The sequence below is a fragment of the Amaranthus tricolor genome, chromosome 9, assembly GCF_026212465.1.
Source record: "Amaranthus tricolor cultivar Red isolate AtriRed21 chromosome 9, ASM2621246v1, whole genome shotgun sequence".
Classification (NCBI taxonomy): Eukaryota; Viridiplantae; Streptophyta; class Magnoliopsida; order Caryophyllales; family Amaranthaceae; genus Amaranthus; species Amaranthus tricolor.
The window spans coordinates 9,164,906-9,189,916 of NC_080055.1; the positions used below are offsets into that span (position 1 = coordinate 9,164,906).

Here is a 25,011-nt window from a genome sequence, read left to right on the forward strand (position 1 = left end):
CTATATTTACAACTAAAAAAATTATCCTACCATTTTGATCCGACCAACCCAAAACAATCGGAAATCAATTGTTATAGAGAGCTAAACCGATTAATTTCCAATTGTTTTGAGTAGTCAGAATTGTGTTTTTTTTTGTAGGGAATGTTATGCGCTCAAAGCAAAAAAAAGCAAATGGAACAAGAGAAGTTTTCATCATTTAGGCAACTTGGGTTATTGATTAAAAAAGTTGTGGATTTTGAAAATGGTTTAAACAAGAGAAGCTTTTATCATTTAGACAACTTGGGTTATTGATTTAAATAGTTGTGGATTTTCAATGTTTTGAGAATGATTTAAACACTGAATTACTGTGTAATTGATTTAAACAGTTGTGGATTTTTTCATGATGTATCATGTAGCTTTCATCATTTAGACAACTTGACTTATTGTATGTTATTTTGGAATCAAATTCAATCAATCTGAAATCGGTTCATTATATTAAGATTGAATAAGTTTGCATGAAGTATGATATAATTGCGTATTTAGTTGCCATTGAATTTATATAAGTTGGCATTAAATATAAAATAAGTTGTCATTAAGTTTTATTTAAATTGGCATTAAGTTATATGACATTACATATGATGTCTGATGTGAGTAGAAAATAGGTATAATATAAGTTGGCATTAAGTCTAAATTAAATTGGCATTAAGAATAATATAAGTTGGGATTAATTATAAGTCAAAATTAAATTGACACTAAACATAATAATATTATTATGAAGTTAGAAATTTGATGTCTGATAAAAGTAGAAAATTATAAGTTGGCAGTGAATATTATTATAAGTTTGCATTTAATCTAAGTAAATTTCCATTAAGTCTTATTTAAACTGACATCAAGTTATATGAAGTTAATATTATTATAAGAATGATGTAAGGTGGGATTAAGAATGGTTGGGTTTAAGAAAGTATAAATTGGAATTATATATAACATAAGTTGATAATAAAAATGATGTAAGTTTGCATTACAAAAAAGTTATCAAATAGTAATAAATAAAACTCTAAGCATACATTATATAATGTGTCTGTTTGGTGTTATGGAACCAAACTCATTGTTTTTAGTTGTTGACTGTGTTCGCTTCTCAAAATGACTTTTAATTCTCTTTGTTCTCCCTTTTGTCAGTGACTTTTCAGGATCAAGCACAATATATCTGTCATTATCAACATTTGTTTGTAACTGACATTCTTGGCCTTCAAGTATCGCAAAAACATCTACATTTTTTTAAGGTCACTAATATGTCTTCTTACTTGTAGTGGAGTAGCATAATCAAATATTTAATGTAATATCATCACCATTATTGGGGGGATAGCTTGTAGTTGATTATCACAACTATTTCCTCACACAACCTTAATAACTATTTAAAGTATTTTCAACGAAGTTATTGCCTATTTATAGCATTTTTAAAGCCAAGTAAATAACATATAATGCCAATTTACAGCTAACCGATTTACAACAAACTTAATACCAATTTACATAAGACATATGCCAATATTATATCAACTTAATGCCAACTTAATACTAACTTGATGCCAAACTAATGCCAACTTAATTCCTTGATGCCAACTTACATAAGATCTAATGTCAATTCACATAAAACATAATGCCAATTTATATAACACTTAATGCCAAATCATAATAGACTTAATGCCAACTCATATAAGAATTACATGATATGTAATGCCAACTTTCAACAAATTTAATACCCACTTTCATGATATGTAATGCCAACTTACATAATATTTAACACCAATATTCATGAAATATAATGCCAACTTACATAATATTTAATACCGACTTAGCATAAGTTTAATACCAATTTATAACATATTTAACACCAATATTCATGAAATATAATGCCAACTTATAACATATTTAACACTAACTTACACGACAAATCTACACGATAATTAATACTGATTTACAACTTATTTTATACTAATTTATAACAAACTTAATACCAACTTTTAAGATATGTAATGCTAACTTTCAAATACCAACAAATTTAGTACCCACTTTCATGATATGTAATACCAACAAATATAATACCAACCTATATTATATTTATTGCCAACCTTCAACAAATTTAGTACCAGCTTACATGTAATTTAATTCCAACTTCCAACTTAAATAATACCAACTTATATGATATTAAAATGCCAACTTACAACTATTAACAAGTTTTATTTACTAACCTTCGTATTGACGTACTGTCATACGATCATCATGCTCGAACTCATCAATTGTTTGAATTTCATCGGAATGAGTCATATTGACTCAATGAACATTTGATCTATCGAGTTATTAATCAAACAAAGGTAAGAAGAAAAGATTTTAACATACCTATATCATCCTGCGAAATTGATTTTGCTTGAGCTTGTGTTATAAACTGCTCAAATTTCATCCATGAAATCATCCATGGTGTTTCTTTTATGGAGTGAATATGAATGAATTCGAAATTGGAGTATGAATTCATATTTGAATATGATTTTTTAGTTATATTTGATCATTGCTTGTTCAATAATTACTTTGCATTAATTTTCAAGAAGAGTAATAATGATAGTTATTGAAATATGGAAGGTTTTTGGATGAATAAACTCTCTTTCTGACTGTTGTTGGGTGCTGTGCAATTAATTTTTTTTTAAAGTCCAAAAAATTAAATGGATTTTGAGCTTGAAGAACGTCTCTTAAAAATATTGTCTTTCAAAAGATTTACTACTTTATAAATGAGTAAAATTACAAACTAAACAAAAGTTATACTTCTTAAACTAAACAAAAGTTATACTTCTTAAATTATTTTTTTAAAGGGCATATTGATAAATTTTGATTTTATTTCCAATCCCAATCTAATTTGCTAAACAAAAAATATTATAATTCTCAAATTATTTCCATTATTATACAAGAGATTGAAATATATTTTAACAATTTTCAACGATCAACCCCAACCCCAACCCCAACCCCAACTCTTTATCCTCAAATTCCCATTCATACGTACCAAATACCAGTATATCTCTTTTCTTTTTCTACAATGACGAATTTTGATGGGCAAATACAGGTTTCATCATCATCATCATTGCCCCTTTCTGCCATTGTCATAGATTCTGATTCCAATCCTCACAACAAATCAGTTGATAAGGTATTTGATTTTTGTCTTTCCTTTCCAATTTTTTATTTTAAATAAATTTGATTGTAAAGCTATGGAGTAACTTTGATGCTTTAATTTTGTGTTTTCTGTTAGAATAATTTTTTTTATAGTCAATAGTGCACTTTTTTCCCTGTAAAGTGTCGAATATTTTATTGCTAAGATTTGAAATTTGAACTAACACTATTCGTTTTATTTTGGTTGCGAGTTGTGTCATTTGTGGTCTTGACATTGTTCGTATCCTTATTCCTGATTTTGACCTCATTCTTACACTGTTGTATGAGAGAATTACGGTTGGGAACACTCAATGTATACTTACTATCATTACTTTTTATAGTCCGTCACTCACGATCTTAAACTGATCAATTAAAAAAATTAACCTTATCTGAGATTGTGTGATGGTTTGAAGCTCTCATATAAGACATGTTGGAAGAATTAAGATATTGTAACGTTTCCAAGATAATTCTCAAATAAACCCAAGCTTCCGAAATAGTAAAGTATTAATTTAGAGGAGGTTCTAGGCATGTTTAATATATCGACCTCAAAGATCCCCGAAAAAGTGGAGGCCTTAGTATATGTTAATGTTAAGTGTTTAAAGATACAAAATTATTAGAAAAATATCATAATATTTGAAATTACGCTGGTTCTTTAAAGAGTTTTGTCATTTTTTTTATTTTTTGCTCCGCCCCCGAGTATTATTTGTATTTCTCACAGTTAACATAGGATAGGATTTTTGTGTCTGAATCGAAGCAAATAGTACACTGAGATACTTAGGGAAATATGGGTAGAACAGCCGAGAAAGTCAGTGGTTTTCTTGTTGTAGTGATTTTTATGGTAATAAGGAAAACCATTGAGCTTGTTAGTTCTTTTCGTATAAAATCATTTCACTATAACAAGGAAAATCACAAAGGTTTGTAGTTCTTCTACTCTAGAACAGAATCAACAATTGTGACTTTGTGACATGTTAATATGTTATGCGAAAAAATACAAACCAAATACCATCTTGACTGTATTTGGAGAAATAAATACTAGGTGGCAATATGCTGAGAATTTATGTTTATTGGGGACTTATTCTAGTAAAAAGTTTTAAGATGTTGTTTGTCTGAATTGATGTACATTAACTAACTTGAAAACAGACGGTGTATATTGTATTTTCTCTTGTATTTATTAGTAGCATGTTCATTTTTAATGATCTTTGTGTAAGCTAATAGAATCCCTCAAGAAACCCAAAAAGAACAAATAGAGACAAAATATGCCATGTTTAATGATCTTTGTGTAAGCTTATAGAACAACAACAATAATAACACCAAAGCCGAATTCCCAACTATATGAAGATGGCTACATGGACCAAAATAATTCAACGTAACTCGTAAGCGATTATTGCTAACAAAAAAGTATACTTTATTCGGCCTTATATTTGATACTATTGTAGGATTAAGAACAACAATTCTAATGATCTAGATATATTTTTCACCTCCATTTATTCCTTTCGGTAGAAGTTTTAATGTTTTGATGAATGTTATTTCGTTGCTTGTATGGTGATATCTTGTACTTTTAGTGGCTAGTTCCTTTGATTCATTAGTCAAACCCATCAAGTCAGGACATTTTTCCCTTCGGAGGCTAGGGATTGAAAATCACCAAGAGGATTGTGACATGGTTGTGTACCATCTCTGTCCAAGCTGTGAAATTAGGTGGGAGATTATTTTAGCACTGCTTAGTGGTAATGTAACATTCTAGGCTGTTTGTGACAAAACTACTGAAAGTTATGTTCCCATAGGGACTAGGAAGTACAATAGTATGTGCTTTTGAGGTAATTCCTAAATTAAGAGGATGAGTTAACAGTATGTCATCATTAATATTTTTGGTTATCAAATACACTTATCCCAAGCGTTTTTGTGAGAAGGGGGGTTTTGGTTGGGGGTTTTTCGAGGGTATATAAAGTGTAATATTGCCGGTGCATTGTGTAAGTACAATGAAGGCATGGTGGAGCACACAAATTTAGTCTAGTACATATTGTTCTCTTTTTGCTTCGAATAGTTACTTATGTATTTGTATTCGGTTTATCTCTTGTAATATTGATAACTAGTTATAGGTAATGTTTCACAAGGTTAGACATCCCTTACAATGCTATTAATGGTAATATTATTTGTGTTTCAATTAACCTTTTGAGTTAATATTTATTTAACAGTCAAGCCGATGGCATACATTACTACTTGCATACAAGACATTGGGAGTGGTTTTTGGAGGACTTGTGACATCCCCACTTTACGTGTATCCTTCAATGCCATTGAAGTCTCCCACAGAAGAGGATTATTTGGGAATTTATAGTGTTATGTTTTGGACTCTCAGTCTTATCGGGGTTATCAAGTATGCAAGCATTGCACTCAAAGCTGATGACCAAGGGGAAGGTAATAGGTTCTCTTTTGATGCAAAATATATCTTCAACTAATGATTTTGTGCTAAGTTCATAATTTTAAATTATATTTTTGTCTTGGTATTTTGTAGTCATGAGTGGCATACTCAATGCATAACTTGTGCTCAAAGCAAAATTTTTTAATCCATATACTTTAGGGTTACCCATGCTTTTCTAAATTCTGATTTAGGTATGAGTATTTGTGGGCTATTTGGAAAAAGATAGAATTTTCAAGGGCTTCCAGTCCACAACTTTTTAAGCTAAGTTTTTTTATAGCTTGTTCGGAAAATGAGAACTAGAAGGCCAATGTGCACTGTAACTCTGATTTGCTCATTGCACTTCTGATAGAATACATACAGATATGACTAGTTTGTATATTTGTCAGGTATGTCATGTTGTAGATATCTGAATGTCTGATTATGAGCTTTTTTTATTTGGTTCATTTATCACCACATGTCATTTGGTGCTTCAGTAAGGTTCATTTCAATCTGGTGCTTGTTTATGTTATTCTAAGACCTTGTCTGGTTTGTTAATTTGCTGGTTTGATTCATTATGAACTTGTAATCTTCTTGTTAAATCTCTACCTTACAGATGACTACTTTTGTTTTTATGATACTTGAACCGGTGCAGGCGGGACATTTGCTCTATATTCATTACTTTGTAGGCATATGAAAATTGGAATTATTTCTACAAGAGATGCAGATTCTTCTGGAGTTTCAAATACTGATTTTTCTGAGGGCCAAAGGAAGCAGAGTGGGCTTGGTCAGATTTTTGTGAAAAGTGTGGTGGCTAGAAGGATCTTACTTTTTATCTCAATTTTAGGGATGTGCATGTTAATTGGTGATGGCATACTTACTCCTGCCATCTCAGGTCTGTTTTTAATACTCAGTTTTATTCTTGAATGATATCTTGACAAATTTGTTCTTCCTTTACCTCCATTTTCGGGATTGATCTGAATGATTTTTTGTGTTCCCTTTTAGTGTTGTCTGCAATTGATGGCATAAGAGCTCCTTTTCCTAAAGTAAGCAAATGTAAGTGTGGGATGCTATTTTTCTCACTTCTACAGCAAGTTCTATCATTTTTATTTACCCAGAGTTGTAGACCTATTGTATTTGGTATGATGAAAATGAGGTCTTGATCAACCCATGATTTGAAGGATGGATTTTGTTTATTAGAGATTTATGTAGTGTAGGAAATTTGAGGAACATATTGATTAACCCATTACACTTTTGCCAAAAGATAAAAGCGATTGTTCTATGCATGATAGGTTTGGAGGTTGATTTCATGAATCTATATTGCTTATCCAATTGAATCCAACTTGCAGAAGTCATTCACGATCTTGTGTTCTAAACTTAATCTCATTTGAACAGCTTTGCAAATGACTACTCCCTCTGTTCCATTGATATTGCAATATTTGAGCTCGAAGCTCTCACGTAGAAATGCACAATGTTGCAATTTCAGTGGGATCGAGGAGTAATAATTACATTCCTATAATTGAGCATTTCAATGTGCAGATTCTTCTTTTTCTTCTTTTTGTAAGAAACAAACACTTCTAATTTGTGCACCCTCCATCTTGTTGATTTTTCCATACTTGCTATTTTATTATGTCACATTTCCTATTTTAGCAATGGTCCCACATTTCTATTTAAATCTCATCTACTAATTTAGTCTCTATCTTCATCTCATTCAAATAATTCTTCCATCCTCTAGTATTATTGTCTTATTCACCAACTATGGTCGTGTTTGGTGTAATAGTTTAAGTAGCTGTTAATGATTCAATGCAGCAAAAACACTACTTTCCAAAGAATGTCACTTTCATAGTAGTGGTGTTGTTAACGATTTTGAAATGTTACAACTTGTAGCGTTTAGTTGTTTAAGATTTTATTTACAGTTTTCTTTACAAATTCTACCTCAAATGTTACTTTTACCGACATTATTAATTTTCACAACTAATTAGATAGCAAAGTATCTAATAGCCAAACCTACACCTACACCCACACCCACACCCACACCCACCCCCACACCCAGACTCACATAGCTTGATTACAACTACTCTCACACCTACCTTGCACCTAACCATGGAAATCATGTTGTGCTAGGTCGCCTACTTGTCATGCCTGTCGTGCCTCATGCCAAATTGTATTGTGCTAAGTCGTGTAGTATCGTGTCGTGCTTGTTCACGAAAAATGAGATCTAACCATGAAAATTGTGTTATGTTGGCTGCGCACGCGCATGTGTCGTGTCTATCATGCCAAATTGTGCCGTGTCGTGCCTGGACGACCCGCGTGCCCTCCCTACCAAGTTCCATCTTTACTTGTGCCGAACGTGCCCTAAAACTTAATGAAACAACTCTATCCCTTTGTTGCAAATTCAAAGGTACTTCAAAGGGATAGAGTGAGTAGTGAACAAGGATCAATTTTGATTCAATACTTCCCCCTTACGAGTTATGTTTTACTTCTATACGAGTAGGCAATCAATTCGTGTCATCCTTTTTTTTCGAATGACACAGAATCCCATGATATTAGAGAAAATATGTTAATTTTGAGGTTATGTTAATTACTAGTTTAACACTGGGAAGAATAAATACAAGTTGCAGTTTCATGTAAGGAAGGCCCTTTCTTATGATCAAGATTTAGGTAAGGAAAATGTATTCTTATATATTCTATAGTTCAGCTGAAGAAGCTTTTGAGCTAAATCCTTCGATAGTGCTATATTCCTCAATGATTCATTCTAGCCTTCTCTTAATAACTCTTGCAGCTACAGTTGAAGCACTTTCTGCTACAATTCTGATATTTTTGTTTCTGCTCCAAAAGTTTGGTACTTCACGGATGAGCTTCCTTTTTTCTCCCATCATGGGTTTGTGGACCTTGACTACTCCGCTGGTTGGGATTTACAGCATCCTAAAGCACTACCCAGGCATATTCAAAGCTTTATCCCCACACTACATCATCATGTACTTCTTGAAAAATGGGAAGGAAGGTTGGCTGTCTCTTGGAGGCACAATCCTCTGCATTACAGGTGATTTTCAACTGCTAATAATTATAAAGTTTAGAATAGTTTCTAAAATTTTCTTCTTGGAGGTACTACATATATGAGAACTAAGAATTCAGTTAGTCGGTTATACCTTGGCTAATCGTGTAATAAAATAAGAGGTGCATACTGCATATTCATTCACTTCCATGGTTAATCATATTTTACTTCCTTTAATTTTACTACTTTGTGCAGGTTCTGAAGCCTTATTTGCTGACCTAGGTCATTTTAGCAGAAGTTCCATTCAGGTTAGTTACTACCAATGATCCTGTATCTTCTTGAAGAATGAAGACACTCATCTAGGTTTAGTTCATTTATACTCATTTTTCTATTTATTTCTTGCAATTTCCGATGTTGCTCTTATGTTTTACTATGATTTCCTCCATAGATCACTGACATGTCTTTTTCTTTCCCAGCTTGCATTTCTGCTCACAATATACCCATCCCTGGTTTTAACATATGCGGGGCAGACAGCTTATCTCATCAGACACCCCGATGATCATAAAGATGGATTCTATAAATTCATACCAACACGAGTATATTGGCTTATGTTTGTGATATCCACGCTTGCTGCTGTTGTCGCTAGTCAATCATTGATTTCAGCCACCTTTTCACTTGTTAAACAATCTGTTGTTCTAGATTATTTTCCTCGGGTAAAGGTGGTGCATACATCCGCTAGCAAAGAAGGCGAGGTTTACTCCCCTGAAATCAACTACATCCTCATGATTCTATGTGTTGCTGTCATACTTATCTTTGGAGATGGAAAAGATATTGGAAATGCCTTTGGTAATGTCACATGAACTTTACTGATAATTCTCATTTAAATGTATTTTGTCTTTCACCATTGAAGGAAGATAATACAAAATTAACCTTTAAACTAAAGTTAACATGGAAATTCCTTGTCTTTATGATGTCATGATTAAGTTTCACCTACAGTCCTCATTTTTAACACTTAATTAGCTTCTTGAAACATGCCTGGGCTTTGAATGGTATATATGTGCAAATTTATTATCAGCAATGTTCTGATTTCAATTCCCAACTTTATGCTGGGAACCAGAGTATTACAGTAGAAGAAGAGAAAGGAAGAATGATTTAGAGAATGTGGGTTGCTATTTGCACACAGTGATTGACTATTACAAGATCCTTCTTTCGAGAGGAAGGTGCTCTCCCAGTAACACTATGTGTTTGATAATAAAATTCCCTCCTTCCCTTCTACCCCATTCTCTTATTATATAACAGATTCATAACAAACTTCCTCAAGTATGCTCTTAACAAAGTATCTGGGCTAACAAACTCTTAACAAACTTTCTTCTAAATTTACTATATTACCCTCTACCCATAACTGTAATGATCTTCCAGGTTAGCAACAGTTGGCAGCTTCAACCATCTTCTAGTGACTTCTTCTTGGGCCTTCTAGCATAAGTAAAACGGATGTCTGTTTTGGGCTGGTTCCTTGCAATACCCCCTACCCACAGATTCACCTTGTCCTCAAGGTGGAAATTAGGATATCTGAGGTGGACCTCTTCAAAGGACTCCCAAGTAGCTTCATAATCTTGCAAACCCTTCCAATGAATCAGCACTTCCATATTAGCTTGAGAATTGCGCACCCCAAGCACAGCCCATGGTTCCACCTCCAACACCAAGTCAACAGTCAATTGGCTAGGAAGGTTGGTCGGTTGGTGCCCTGCTCCTAAGGCCTTCTTGAGCTGGGAAATGTGAAAGACGGGATGAATTTTGGACCCTGGGGGAAGTCGCAATTTATAGGCAACTTGACCAATCCTTTCTAGCACAGGATACGGTCCATAGAACCGAGGTGAAAGTTTCTCATTAACACGCTTTACTAAGGACTGTTGTCGATACGGTTGTAGCTTTAAGTAAACCATATCGCCTACCTGAAAAGAACCCTCCCGTCGCTTCTTATTCTCATATTGCTGCATATACACTTGGGCTTGAACCAAATGAAACTTTAATTCATCCAAAATAGCATCACGTTCTTGCAATTGCGTTTCTACTGATGAGACAGTTGTGTGGCCTGCGGAGAATCGAATCAAACGAGGGGGATCCCTGCCATATACGGCCTTGAAGGGGGTGTAATTAGTGGCGGTATGGAAGGAGGTGTTATACCAATATTCAGCCCACGGTAACCAGCGAGCCCATGTATGTGGTTTACGGTTCACAAAGCACCTCAAATACGATTCTACGCCTTTATTGACGACCTCAGTTTGGCCATCTATCTGAGGGTGGTAAGCTGTACTGCGCAGCAGCTGAGTGCCTTGTGATTTGAATAACTCCGACCAAAAAATGCTCAAAAACACCTTGTCCCGATCTGAGACAATGGAGCCGGGTACTCCATGTAACCTCACCACCTCAGATATGAATTTTTGGGCTACGTTTTGAGCAGTATAGGGATGTTTAAGTGGAATGAAGTGCCCGTACTTGGTTAGCCTATCTACTACCACGAGTATAGTATCCCAACCCAAGGACTTGGGTAATTTTTCAATGAAATCCATAGAAATATCCTCCCAAACCCCTTCAGGAATAGGTAATGGTTGGAGGAGTCCCAAAGGGGACAAGGTGGACAGCTTGTTTTGTTGACAAACATGGCAGTGCTGCACATATTTTGCCACGTCTTTCCTCATCCCAAACCAGAACCATTCCTCGGCCAAGCGCTGGTAGCTTTTGAGGTCACCAGCATGCCCTCCTACCGCAGAATCATGGTACTCTTTGAGTAATTTAGAGGTGAGCTCGCACTGCTTTGGTATTACTATCCTCCCCTTATATTTTAAAACCCCATTTTCCAGAGAGAACCATTTTGGTGTGCCTTCGCCCTTTTGAAACTGAGTTACCAATCGTTGCAATGTGGCGTCCTTTGCTACAAAAGCTTGCACATAATCCCTGCGTAACCCACATGACACTGCCAGAGTGCTATACGTAATCTCAGGGCTGTGTTGACGTGATAGAGCATCGGCCACTTTGTTCGTGGGGCCGGGTTTGTAGTGAATTGCAAAAGTGTACCCCATCAGTTTACTGACCCACCTCTGGTATGCTTGCCCCACCACACTTTGTTCCAAGAGGAACTTAAGACTCCACTGATCAGTGCGAACCACGAAATGTCGGCCCAGCAAGTAATGCCTCCACTTCTCTACTGCAAAGACTATGGCCATAAGTTCCTTTTCATATATAGGTTTACCCCTATTGCGAATGCCCAGAATCTTGCTGTAGTAAGCAATGGGATGCCCAGCTTGTAGTAAAACAGCCCCTAATCCATGCCCGGATGCGTCTGTTTCAATCACAAAAGGAAGAGAAAAATTAGGTGCTGCTAAGATAGGAGCATTTACCATGGCCTTTTTAAGAGTGTTAAAGGCTGAAGTGGCGTCATCAGTCCATCCGAAATTTTCCTTGCGCAATTGATCAGTCAAAGGAGACGCTATTTAAGCATACCCCTTGATAAACTTGCGGTAGTACCCTGTCAAGCCAAGGAATCCCCGGAGCTGTTTCAGATTCGAGGGGCAAGGCCAATCCAACATAGCCTGTATCTTGGACGAGTCCACTTCCACTCCGGCTGCCGAGATCACATGACCCAGATACGCCACCCTCTCTTTTCCTACTTCACATTTCTTGAAGTTAGCGAAGAGCTGATGGTCTGAAAGAACCTGTAGAACTTGGGCTAAGTGTCCCTTGTGTGTCTCAATACAGGGGCTGTATACCAGTATATCATCAAAGAACATGAGTACGAATTTACGTAGGAACGGCTTGAATACGTCATTCATAAGAGATTGAAATGTGGCCGGAGCATTGGTTAGCCCAAAGGGCATGACCAAGAACTCGTAATGACCCTCATGAGTACGGAAAGCGGTTTTATGAACATCTGCGGCCTTCACACGAATCTGATTGTAGTCAGATTTTAGGTCTAGTTTGGTAAAGATAGCCGATCCTCCCAATTCATCAAGCAACTCATCAATAGCAGGTATGGGAAATTTATCCGGAACTGTTTCCTTGTTTAGGGCCCTGTAATCTACGCAAAACCGCCATGACCCGTCTTTCTTCTTTACCAGTAAAACCGGGCTAGAGTAGGCACTGGTGGAGGGTTGAATCACTCCTGCTCTAAGCATATCCGCCACAAGTTTTTCAATCTCATCCTTTTGTGATTGCGGGTATCTGTATGGTCGAACGCTGACGGGATTAGCTCCACTACGCAACACTATAGCGTGTTCAATACGTCGCTGTGGAGGTATCCCCTCCGGAAGGTGAAACACATGCTTAAACTTCTGTATTAACGATAGGAATTCTTCCGGAATGATTGGCTCATTTTCCCCTTTATCTTCCAACTGATTCCATTCCAGGAGGTACCCTTGCCTTTCCCTCTGCAAAGTTTTGATCATAGCCTTGAGAGATATTCCAGTTCGTCCCAGATAAGGATCACCTCTTAAGGTGATTACTGTACCTCCCAACTGAAATTTTAGTGTCTGTCTTCCAATTTGTTGAAATGGTCCCCAATTTCTCCAACCATTGAATGCCCAGAATTACGTCTGAACTGCCCAAGGGAAGAATCAGAAATTCTTCAACGATTGTGACCCCCTGGAGGTCCAGCACTACACCCTTACACACCCCTTCCCCTTGTACTGTCTCGCCAGTATCTAAGGTCACCCCAAAACTCCTATTTTCTGTTGGATTAAGACCAAGCTGCTGCGCCGCGGCCTTGGAGATAAAATTATGGGTTGCTCCTGGATCAATCATTACTACCACATCTTGCTCATTTATGATACCAGCCAAACGCATTGTTTTTGGGCCGGTTAGTCCCATTACGGAACTCAAGGAAACTTCTGGGGTTAAATTTGAGTTGGGATGGTTTATAATGGTTTCGTTAGCACTTACCTCAGTTGCAGCAAACTCGCCATCTTCCGCCGTCTCGTCCTCCTCCTCCTCCTCCGTGAGTAAGACGCTCAACCCACGGCGCTGGCAACGATGGTTCACCGACCATTTCTCATCACACCGGAAACATAGCCCTTGCTCCCTCTTCTGCTGAAGCTCCTTCTCGGAGAGCCGTCTCATCTCCCCAGAATTTTTGTAAGTGTTGAAGGTATTTTGGTTGGTATGAGGATGGTGGTTGTGGGATTTGGGAATTGTTGTCGTTTTTGAAGGGGAAAGTTTTTGAATCTGGGTGGGGGATATTGGGTTTGCACGTGGATTATGGTATGGATTGCGCCACGTGGGTATATTTAAAACCGGTTTGGGCCTTGGGCCTAATCTCCACTTCTCCTCAATTCTCATGGATAACTCCATGGCCTGATCCAACGTAATCGGGTCTAAGATCCGAACCTCAATCCGGATCTCCTCCTTTAACCCCTTTATATACTGCCCTTTTGCTATCTCCTCTGGAACTCCATCTATCGGGGCCAATAACTCAATGAAGCGACGTTGATACTCAGCCACTGTTCCGGTCTGCTCATGGGCGAGCCACTGCTCGTGCAACGTGCCGGTGGCGGTGGATCGGAAACGCCGGAGGATCAACTTTTTCAGAGCGTCCCACGAAGGCACCGCATGGCGTTGGCGTTCCCATTGATACCACAATAGCGCATCTCCTTCCAGCGCCACAATGGCAGCTTCCAGTTGATCTTCTTCCCCCAACCGGTAAAAATGGAAGAATCGCTCCGCTCTGAGAATCCAGCCATCCGGATTTGTGCCGTCAAATAGAGGTAGGTCAAGTTTTCTCATCTTCCAATTTGACTGACTTCCTGGGTCGCCCCTTTCTCCGCTTCCCACCTGAGATTGAGATGAAAATGGGTTATCCCATGTCAATGGCGACCTGTTCAGTGAGGAGTGTAGGTCTGATTGGATTTTCTCCTGGCCGGCAGCCAACTGATTGTTAAGGTCAGCCTTGAACGCTGTCAGTGCCGTAGTTATCTCCTGGGCTACACGTGTGGGTAATTCAGCCACCTCCTGTTCCAGCAAATCCAACCGCTGCCCGTGATTCAATCTAGCCATCTACTTCTCCGTATCTTTGGAACGATTCCGCTCTGATACCAATTGCTGGGAACCAGAGTATTACAGTAGAAGAAGAGAAAGGAAGAATGATTTAGAGAATGTGGGTTGCTATTTGCACACAGTGATTGACTATTACAAGACCCTTCTTTCGAGAGGAAGGTGCTCTCCCAGTAACACTATGTGTTTGATAATAAAATTCCCTCCTTCCCTTCTACCCCATTCTCTTATTATATAACAGATTCATAACAAACTTCCTCAAGTATGCTCTTAACAAAGTATCTGGGCTAACAAACTCTTAACAAACTTTCTTCTAAATTTACTATATTACCCTCTACCCATAACTGTAATGATCTTCCAGGTTAGCAACAGTTGGCAGCTTCAACCATCTTCTAGTGACTTCTTCTTGGGCCTTCTAGCATAAGTAAAACGGATGTCTGTTTTGGGCTGGTTCCTTGCACTTTATTACTTGGACTTCTCTTGTTATCTCAAGTTCCCATGTGGGCTCTTCAACACTCGGACATGGGTATGTATTTATATTTCTATAATTAGCCCGAGTAGAACACTCGGACATGTATTCATGTCAGACATAAGTTCCCAAGTCTAGGTAACATATTCTCTATAGTTGATGTGAATCATTAATGGCATTGGGTTAATAGAATGTTATTTTGTCTTTTATTAATACTAGGATCTAATATTAACTACTATTACTATTTTGGTTTTTTGATCGTCGTTACTCGTATTAATCGTACTATTCATTGTTGGCAGGTGTTGTTGTGAGTATGGTCATGCTTATAACTACCATACTTCTGACTCTAGTCATGATTGTAATCTGGAGAACATCACCTATATTAGTATTCCTCTTCTCCTTCACATTTTTAACAATGGAAGGTGTATATGTGAGTGCTGTATTGACGAAAATTCCCGAGGGTGGATGGATCCCTTTTGCTATTTCCTTCATTCTTGCATTCATCATGTTTGGTTGGTATTATGGAAGGCAAAGAAAGATTGACTACGAGTTGACACACAAGATAGACATTGATAGACTCCGGGTTCTATTGTCCGACCCTGGTGTCCAAAGAGTCCCGGGAATGTGCTTTTTTTACACAAACATTCAAGATGGCTTGACACCCGTCTTAGGCCATTACATTAAAAACATGAAATCCCTTCATAAGGTCACCATTTTCACGACACTTCGATACTTATTGGTCCCAAAAGTTGCACCCCACGAAAGAATTCTGATCAGTAAACTCGGTCTAAAAGGGATATATGGGTGTGTAATCCAGTATGGGTATGCAGATTCTTTACATCTTGAAGGTGGTAACTTTGTGAACCAAGTTAATACATACTTAAAGGATTATATAACTCATTACTCAGGGCATCTTCCGTCTGATGTAATGGTTATTCATGAAGAGCTTTCGAATTTGCAGGAAGCTAAGAATCTCGGTGTTGTTCATGTACGAGGGAAGACTCGGTTTTATGTAGGTCAGAATTGTGGCTGGTTTGACAAAATTATGCTCGCATTTTACGAAATTATGCACAGTAATTGTAGGTCGTCTCTTCCTACTTTAGGAGTGCCTCTTACGCAGCGTATGGAAGTTGGTATGCTCTATGAGGCTTGAAATCAACAAGAGACATTGCTACTTTAGTCCGTCCTGTTTACTTCCTGTATACTATTTCGGGGCGCCCCAGAATTATCCCGCTATCAATATTCAGGTAAAGATTTGCACCCATTTATTCTCTTTATACTCCTACACTCCCTCCTTTGTTCATTAACTATTTTCTTATTCGACCCTTCGTAGTTTTCTTAATATGCACGGCTGATAGCAAAGCCAAACTAAAAGATAATCATGGGACATGGAGAGTAGTTCGCATTGTATATATGGTAATAATTAAATGGATTTCGCACGAGCAAAGGCACTATTCGAAGGTTTTTGAGTTCTTGCACATGCTATTTTAGTTACTGATCTCAAGTTGAGAAACTGAGATTATAAGGAATACAGTGTGCTAAGTATAGATTGAATTATTGTTGAAGATTGTTTCTTCATGATGATTTATAGCCTGTCTTTATGTATGTGTATCTCATGATACGATGAGAAATGAGAATGTGTATATAAATATACAATTTTACTTCTATAGTTCTGTTGATAGATATACAATTGGAATGGAACTTTAAATAATGATGTAATTTTGGATGATTATGTCTTGATTTGCACCACTTTTCATTTTAGTTTGTTTTATTCATTTTGCACTCGTTTTTTCTGAAAATAGGTTTAGTCTCTTTCTTTTGATCTCATTCATAAACTTATTATCTCTTCATCTTAACCTCTTATTTTTATCATCCATTTATTATTTGTTTTATTCTCCAACGTAATTTTCCTTTCTACTAAATTTCACCCAAAAAATATTAGGTATTTGCCATACCATTTTACTTCAAATAACATCTATATAGTTACAATCACTAATTCAAACACTAAATTACTCACACAACTAACAACTAATCATCATCATATCCAGTTTATTCCGCCTATAGAAAATTATAACCAGGGTTTGGAGAGGGAAGCATGGCGGCAACCTATATCCCTAAAGAAAGATACGGCCAAAAAATCCCTCGACTCGAAATAGATCCTCAGAAAGAGATATTTCTGCAACGAAAAGAATAGAGTGAAAATGACTCCGTAAATCTTCATCTTACCACACAACTAACAACTACTCTATCTTTATCAATGGAACTCGGTAATTCTTAAACTATATGATGGATTTTCCTTTATGTTGCATACTTGCATTAGTGTTTAGAAGAATGATGTACATTTTTTATGCACAAACCAAAAACCAACCACGTACACACTTCTCAACCACCGCACTCACAACACCAAATAACTCCAAACGCATTTTTGGCTTTCACTAAACATGTTCTAATGATGCATACTCAACTAGAAGCTATAAATTACTTGCACATAATTCATATACATTTATATAATTGGCTATGAATATGAAAACTATTTACATTACATTACTAGCATTATTTCTGTTAACATCAAACATTTTGTTTAAAACGTGCAATGCTGCACGAGAGTGCGGAAAAACACCTATACCAGCAGCCGCGGCTAGCATGACCCCTTGCTTGGCCGCTGCACGAAACACTAGGGCTCGAGTTACGCCGCCATGTTGCTCCAAGGTTACGGCCTTGATTAAGACTGCTCCTAGATGTTTATGTGCTGTGATCCTCTCCCCTTTGGCTAGGCAAGCTGGAATTAATCCTGGTATTGCCATTACAATTCCTAAGAGGTGTAACATCAGGAATCGCCCAATCGGAAAGAAGTGTGGACGTAAGTTTAATCTTTGACTTTTTTCTCCTATTATCCTCGAGCACAATTTTTTTCTTGTACTAATATTGTAAAGGTGAATTCTGGATGCTAATATAGGATGAGCCGAATACTCACTCATACATTTGCTATGTTAGACCAACTCGGCTATTGATGACTCGGATCATGACATAGGCATATGCCTAAATTCCCCCTAACTAATACTCCCTCTGTTCCTTAAGAAGTTACCATTTGCAATTTTGGGGTGCTATGTTTGTTGTTCTCACAAAAAATCTTTCTATTTATATCATAAATTTTTGACAAAAATAACATTATTTATCCTATTTTAATATTATAATAATGCTTATGATTCTCACGTATCTTCCGCTAACTTCAATTTAACATTTTTATATTCTTTATGTTTCCCACATATATCCATAAAACAATCTTTTATTAGTTGGGGTCCCTACTCTCTATATTTTTTCCACTATTTCTTTTAATATTTTTTTAATATTTATAGTCCCACTTTTCCCACCATCAAATTATTATTCAATAAAATAATTAGAGGTGTTCATTCGAGTGAACGGGTCGGTTTCGAACGGGTGTCATTCGACTCGGTTGTATTTCAGATAGGTTATTTTTTGGCTACGTGTTATGATGGGTCACACTCGGGTCGATCGGTTAGTCACGGTTCGGTTGAAGATCGGTTATTCGAGCTATCGAGTTAGCATCGGTTCGGTGCCGGTTGAAGTTTGAGTCGAGTGTCAATCGGTCTCAGGTTGTCATCGGTTAATAATTGGTTCAATTTTATCGGGTACAGATCGGGTTCGGGTATTTTTCAAGTAGAATTTGGCTACGAATTACTAAAGACTATCGATCGAGTCAATAACAAATGAAGTTGTTAGTCATTTTTTATTGATGATAAGATTCCCTTTACTTAAAGCAAAATAGTTAAAACGCAAATCAATTAGTGATCATTATTACTTTGTTACTTTTACTTGTTTGACCGGAAATTAAAATTATAAAGTTCTATCAATTTTTATCTAATTCATTTAAAAGTAGTTAAATAAACATTGACCATTGATTATTAACTCTAAACATATGAAACTATGTATTTATAAAATTTAATTTTATTAAAATATCTATCACTTTATTAAAATTGGTTCAAGTTTACAACAATTCGATCTAAAATTCGTTCAGGTTAAGTCGGTTATAGTCGAATCGAGTTCGGTTTCGAGCATGATTCGGTCAGATATGACTTGAGTCGGTCATTATTAGGTTCGGGTAATCTCGGTTAACGGTTATGTGTCGGTTGCAGCTCGAGTTCAGTTTTTCCATTTTCGCTTGTCAACCGATTCAGGTACAAGTTCGGTTCGGATAATGTCGGTTCGATAAACCTAAAATTTTTGGGTCGATTTACTTTCGTTTTCAGTTCTGGTTTTCGAGTCGGGTTACTTTTAAACAGCTATAAAAATAATATATCCACTATCTAAAAGATTCTGTATTTTTTTAATTTTCATGAATATTTCTTGTGAGAACTTCATTAAGGAATTGAGGGAGTAGAATATAAAATGTTTTTGACATGCGTTAAACCTGATTCTATTTGAAATTGATCCAAAAAATTCTTGAAATTATAATTTGCTATAAAGAAAAGACTATAGAATTTTTTTTTTCATTACTAGACTTGACTTGTGAGTATTTTTTTCAAGTTTCTGACTATTTTTTATGATCAATGACTTTTGCAGGTTACGTTGTTCCTTGAGAATCAAAACAGAAGAACTGCTTTTCCAGAAACATGAACCCCGAAAATATATACATTATTATAAAATAAAGCTGAGGAAAAAAAAACAGTATATGGTGGAGTCTTGTCCATTAAGTCAATATGACATCATTTTTACTCAATTATTATTATTATTATTATTATTATTATTATTATTATTATTATTGTCTTAAGAGTTTATTAGAGTGTAATACTTCTATTACTCTAGAATAAGACTAGTTCTATTTCAATATGTATTTCCCTATTTCTGTTTGCATTAATTCTTTTCGTGAAGCAAGCCTCTAACTAAAGTTTATTACTTCTTCTAACTTTTTTCAATGCTTTTGCAATAAGTATAAATCTTGTGTAAATTAAGAAAAAGATAAAAAAAAAAAAGTTTTAAAAAAATGTGATTTTTGGAAAAATGAAAGAGTTAAATAAGATAAAAAAAAAATAAATGTATAAATAAGAATTAAAAAAAATGTCAGTCATAATTAAAAATAAAAGAATATTTTGTCAACTATAATTTTCAAGTTTAGTCGTTTTAAAAACTATACCTCTAAAGTTTACTTTTTGCAAAATACAGCCTCCAATTTATAACAGTCGACATCGATACAACCTAATCACAAGGAAACTGGTGACTTGTGCCTATAATATCCTTTAACCTTGACCTAACTCACTTAAAACTAACCCACATTTCAAACTACACCCCTTCACATCGGAATTAGAAGGTTTGACTATCTAACCATCTAACTTATAAAACAGACAAAAAAAGCAGCAAAATTTGAGACAATGAGTATTTATTTTTGTAGAATATATAATTCACTTAACATCGAAATTAGAAGATTTGACTATCTAACCTTTTATTTGTACCAAAATACTCAAAAATTAGAAAATAGACTATTTTACAAAACATCCTTATTATTAATTTTGTATACTATTACTATTTCAAAAATAGCAAGTATTGAATAAGATCAATTCACCATGAGATGAACTCATATAATTAGCTTTTTTTAATTAATTATTTTTAAATTATAAATTATCAATTTAAGGTTATAAGTGATCGGACCACTCTAAAACTATAAAAAGTTATTACTTTGAAACTATAAGTGATTAGTGAGATGATAAATATATTTTGACCGGTCCAATAAAAAATAATTTCACCCTTAAATTTTAGTGACATAATATTTAGAGTTTAGGTGAGCATTTTCCTTTATTTGTGGTCTGCATTTAAATTACTTTTTAAGCTAGCTTTTTGTTACATTTTGTCCTTATTGTCTTAATATATTAAAGAAAAATTTCATGTGATAACCTCGAAATTTGAGTTTTCTACATAGTACACAAAATTTCTTTAAAATCATATGGTAATCCTGAAATAACCCAAATAAACCTCTGTGACTTACAAAAAAAAAACATTTGAAAAACACTAATAAGCAGTGGTGAATTCAGAATACGGAGATCATGGGGCACAATAAATGGACAAAATATTGACATAATTTTGTTGTAAAATTAACAATTGAAATATTTATTATTTTGACAAAATTTCATCAGAGTCCACTTACCAGAAAATTTCATCAAACAATCAACATAAGTTTCTATAAAAAACTACTTTGACAAAATTTCACAGCATTTCAAAGCCATTGACCAATTTCACATCAATATATTCAAGATATCATATCCAAAATCCGTCGGAACACCAAATATACACCCAAAATTCAACATTGGTAGCAAAATAATATTTTTTAAAAGATGACTCATTTGAGCTCTTCACAATTCGCATAATCAAATTGAGTGACAAAACTCAGTACAGCTCTTCTTTTGCTCGCTCACTTCATAATCTTTCCTTTTAGACTTTACTTCTCCTTTTTTGGAGAATTTTTCCAAAATATTGCAAATTAAAAAAGTAATTTCCACTTTGCTTGAAATGGAAAACTATTTTCCACATCACCGTTCACGTAGGATAGATGTGAAATTTTTTTTTTTAATATAACTGCTACATGAAATGGCGGTTTTGTTTAGGGATCTGAAGTAAACCGCTAGATGAAATGGCGATTTGTGAATTTTTATTTTTTTATTTTTTTTTAAAAAATTTATTGAGTAAACCGCCACTTGAAGTGGTGGTTTGGTAGCAGTACAAAACAGCAAACAGCAGCTTCCTTCGAGCATTTCATTTTTCTCTTTGCTTCTTGCTGCCGGTATTAGGTTAAAAAATAAAATTTTTTCACTCTCATTTACTTCAATTTACAATTCCTCTCATTCAACTAAACTAATCAACTACATTCCCATCTTCTCCTTGTGTACTAGTTCATTTTCATCCTCATTTAAGGTATGAATAAAACCTTAATTTTTTTTCAATATGCAAATTGTTTTTTTGTTCATTATTGTTTTCAATTGAAGTTATAAATACGTTGATTGTTTGTTACATTCTCTTGTTTTCATGATTTAAGCTTACATTTTACACATTTGTAGTTGAATTTTAGGATTTGGTTTGTATGCATATAAAGTGTTTGATGAAATGCTTCAATGAAAGTTTTTTACTTTGTAGGGTTAGTTTAATGGTTTTAGTATATATTCATGGTATTTTTAGCTTTTATATTTGAAATGAACCTTCTAATAAGTGTTCTAATACCTTAATATCACAAATTCTTGTATTCAAATTTACACTTCCCTTACTCACAATCAACAATTAAGTGTATGTGAAATCATATGAAAAACATGTTTGTATTTGCAGAATATGGATCATTACCCCGTTATAGTGTATTGGGGTGGGGAAGTAAGTTATACTGGATCCGATGTTGGGTATAATGAAGGATTAAATACAGTGATGTTTATCCATCGTCAAAATACGACTTTTGAGGTGTTTGTTAGCAAAGTCTATGATGTAATTGGTTGTGATCGCAACTCTTTTATGTTAAAAATGGAGATGAAATACCTGGTGACTGGGAAAAATGTGTTAGCCCCGATTAAGAATGATGAAAGCATAAGTACTCTTGCTTATGCGGCATCACAAGCCCCTGGAACGGCAATAGAGGTTTATGTTGAATTGGTTGCAAATTTGGATAATGCGAGGGAAGTCATGACTAGCATGGAACTTCCAGAATCAGGTTCTAGTGTACGCCATGATACATTACACTGGGAGGTGGATGACAGGGTATTAGAGGTAGTCAAATTAGCTGGTTTCAGATACATTCACAGGTTGTTGGGCGGGGGCTTAGAGCTCGATCGAGCTCTTATTACTGCAGGTTGTTGGGCGGGGGCTTAGAGCTCGATCGAGCTCTTATTACTGCAATGGTGGAGAGGTGGAGGCCGGAGACTCATACCTTCCACCTCACAGTTGGCGAGGCAACGATCACGTTGCAAGATGTGACAGTTATAATGGGACTGCCCATTGAAGGACAAGCAGTGATAGGTCAGGAGAGGGAAATTGGCCAGCATTAGTTCATGAGCTACTAGGGGTTTGGCCTGAAAACCCTCAAGACCCCACACAGCCGAAGATCATCGTTGGATCGTCATTGAAGCTGACTTGGCTCCGACAGCATTTTAGCGCGCTTGAGGATGACGCGGATGATGTGACGATTGATAGACATGCGCGAGCTTACATCTTGTACCTGTTTGGATGCATCTTGTTTCCAGACAAGAGCGGCGACTCGGTACAGTTGATCTATCTCCCTCTACTGGGAGACTTGGAGCGCGTAGATGAGTACAGTTGGGGAAGTGCTACCCTAGCGTATCTGTATCGTAACTTATGTCGAGCATCTCGTAAGGGTGCCAAGGACATTGGTGGTTGCTTGATGTTATTACAGATATGGTCATGGGAGCACATTCATATAGGGAGGCCCATTATTCGGACGATTCGACCCGATGGGCAACATGATCAAGAAGATGACGCGGATGATTTTGAACCGGTGTTAGGGTCACAGCATCGGCGCGGGATGGATCCTTTAGCAGTAAGGTAGCAACACTCAATTTACTATTCAAATTCATAATTTCACTATTTTATGATACATGAAAATGTTAAACAATGTTTATTTGTTTGCAGCTGTCTTCGCGTATATCTTTCGAGATCCCACTCCCCACATACTCTCGTCTACTACAGAGACGCACTTGATCGACAACGGGACGAGCAGGTTATTAACATTTACTATTTGTATTAGTTTTGAATAAATTATATATATTACTGAGCATATTCATTTCTATTACAGATGACATGGCAGCCTTACACAGCGGCTAAGATGGACGCTCTGCCGCACATATGTACATCGGGCCACGAGATTTGGAGATCGCGTTGTCCACTTATTTGCTTTGACATCGTCGAGCTACATCTTCTGGATCGTGTCATGCGTCAATTCGGTTTGGAGCAGGTCATTCCGCAAGCCTGTGACACCCAACCTCAACTACATGCGATCGATCGGAGGACTGGGGACAAGAACTACCTCGTACGACATAGATCGCATATAGATGCGTGGAATGACCGAGCATCTAGATTGGTTCGAGGAGAAAACTTCACAGGTCATAGCACTGATATGAACATGAGTTGGTACAGGCGTATCTCCATATTACGCCTAACGAACACCACATTTGCGCAGCCAGGATCACATTACCATCCGACATCTACGTTACTGGTACGTCTTCTTTCAACACTCATAACATATAGTAATAGTTTTAAGTGACTCTTTTAACAATATAATGATAACAAACAGGCTGAGCGCATCCGATCGGTGCTCATACAATGTAATGACACGATTCAAGGGCCTCTACATCGCCAGTTGATGTGGGGTATCGGCTATGTTCTCAGACCCTAGGCTCCATTAACGCGTCGTTGACCGATACATTGAGTCAAACGGGTTATGAGTACCTCATACCGACTCCACCCGTCATTGGCGAGGTAGATGACACATTCCACACCCCTTCTCCACGGAGTTCTGCCCACCGAGGTAGCTCTTCCGGAAGATCCAGTTCTCGGTCCACAAGAGGTCGCCAGCGTTCATCTACTCGAGGTCGGTCTTCCAGATCGCCATCGACATCCGGTACTATGTCGCCATTCGTTCCTCCAGCTTCCACCACCACTCCTCCTCCACATTCATTCCCTCCGCAAAGGATCATCACATATCAGCGTGCTAGTCAACGACGAGCTCCTGCTCTTAATGTCATTGCGGAGGTTGACGAGTTCACACCATCATCATCCACCGGTGCGCAAAACAAAAGGGGTCGGGGTTATAGTTTAACAAACTTTGTACATTCTTATATGATTTGAACTTCTTGTATGACTTTCCATGATTGTAATATATCTTCGCATTATTTTTATAATTAATTTTTTCAAATCAAGCTGGTTCGTAATTGATTATTATGG

The 25,011-nt window shown here is 36.4% G+C and overlaps 2 protein-coding genes across 4 annotated transcripts; both read left to right on the plus strand.

Moving 5' to 3' along the window:
• Positions 1-2,888: 2,888 nt before the first annotated feature.
• LOC130823660 (probable potassium transporter 17) lies at positions 2,889-16,795 on the plus strand. Of its 3 annotated transcripts, XR_009046611.1 has the most exons (9): positions 2,920-3,166; positions 5,361-5,580; positions 6,216-6,455; positions 6,566-6,616; positions 8,343-8,603; positions 8,811-8,863; positions 9,032-9,401; positions 15,366-16,313; positions 16,400-16,795. XR_009046611.1 is itself a non-coding variant. In XM_057688376.1 (8 exons), the coding sequence occupies exons 1-8, from the start codon at positions 3,059-3,061 to the stop codon at positions 16,217-16,219; spliced, it is 2,157 nt and encodes a 718-aa protein (XP_057544359.1). In that variant the 5' UTR covers positions 2,889-3,058; the 3' UTR covers positions 16,220-16,795. The 3 variants fall into 3 exon arrangements, 2 of the variants coding, with proteins under 2 accessions (XP_057544359.1, XP_057544360.1); XM_057688376.1 differs by having other exon boundaries at positions 2,889-3,166; positions 15,366-16,795; XM_057688377.1 differs by lacking the exon at positions 6,566-6,616 and having other exon boundaries at positions 2,947-3,166; positions 15,366-16,795.
• Positions 16,796-16,923: 128 nt separating this feature from the next.
• LOC130823661 (non-specific lipid transfer protein GPI-anchored 15) lies at positions 16,924-19,955 on the plus strand. Its single transcript, XM_057688378.1, has 2 exons — positions 16,924-17,926; positions 19,648-19,955. Exons 1-2 carry the CDS (start codon positions 17,584-17,586, stop codon positions 19,662-19,664), a joined length of 360 nt encoding a protein of 119 aa, XP_057544361.1. The 5' UTR covers positions 16,924-17,583; the 3' UTR covers positions 19,665-19,955.
• Positions 19,956-25,011: the final 5,056 nt, after the last annotated feature.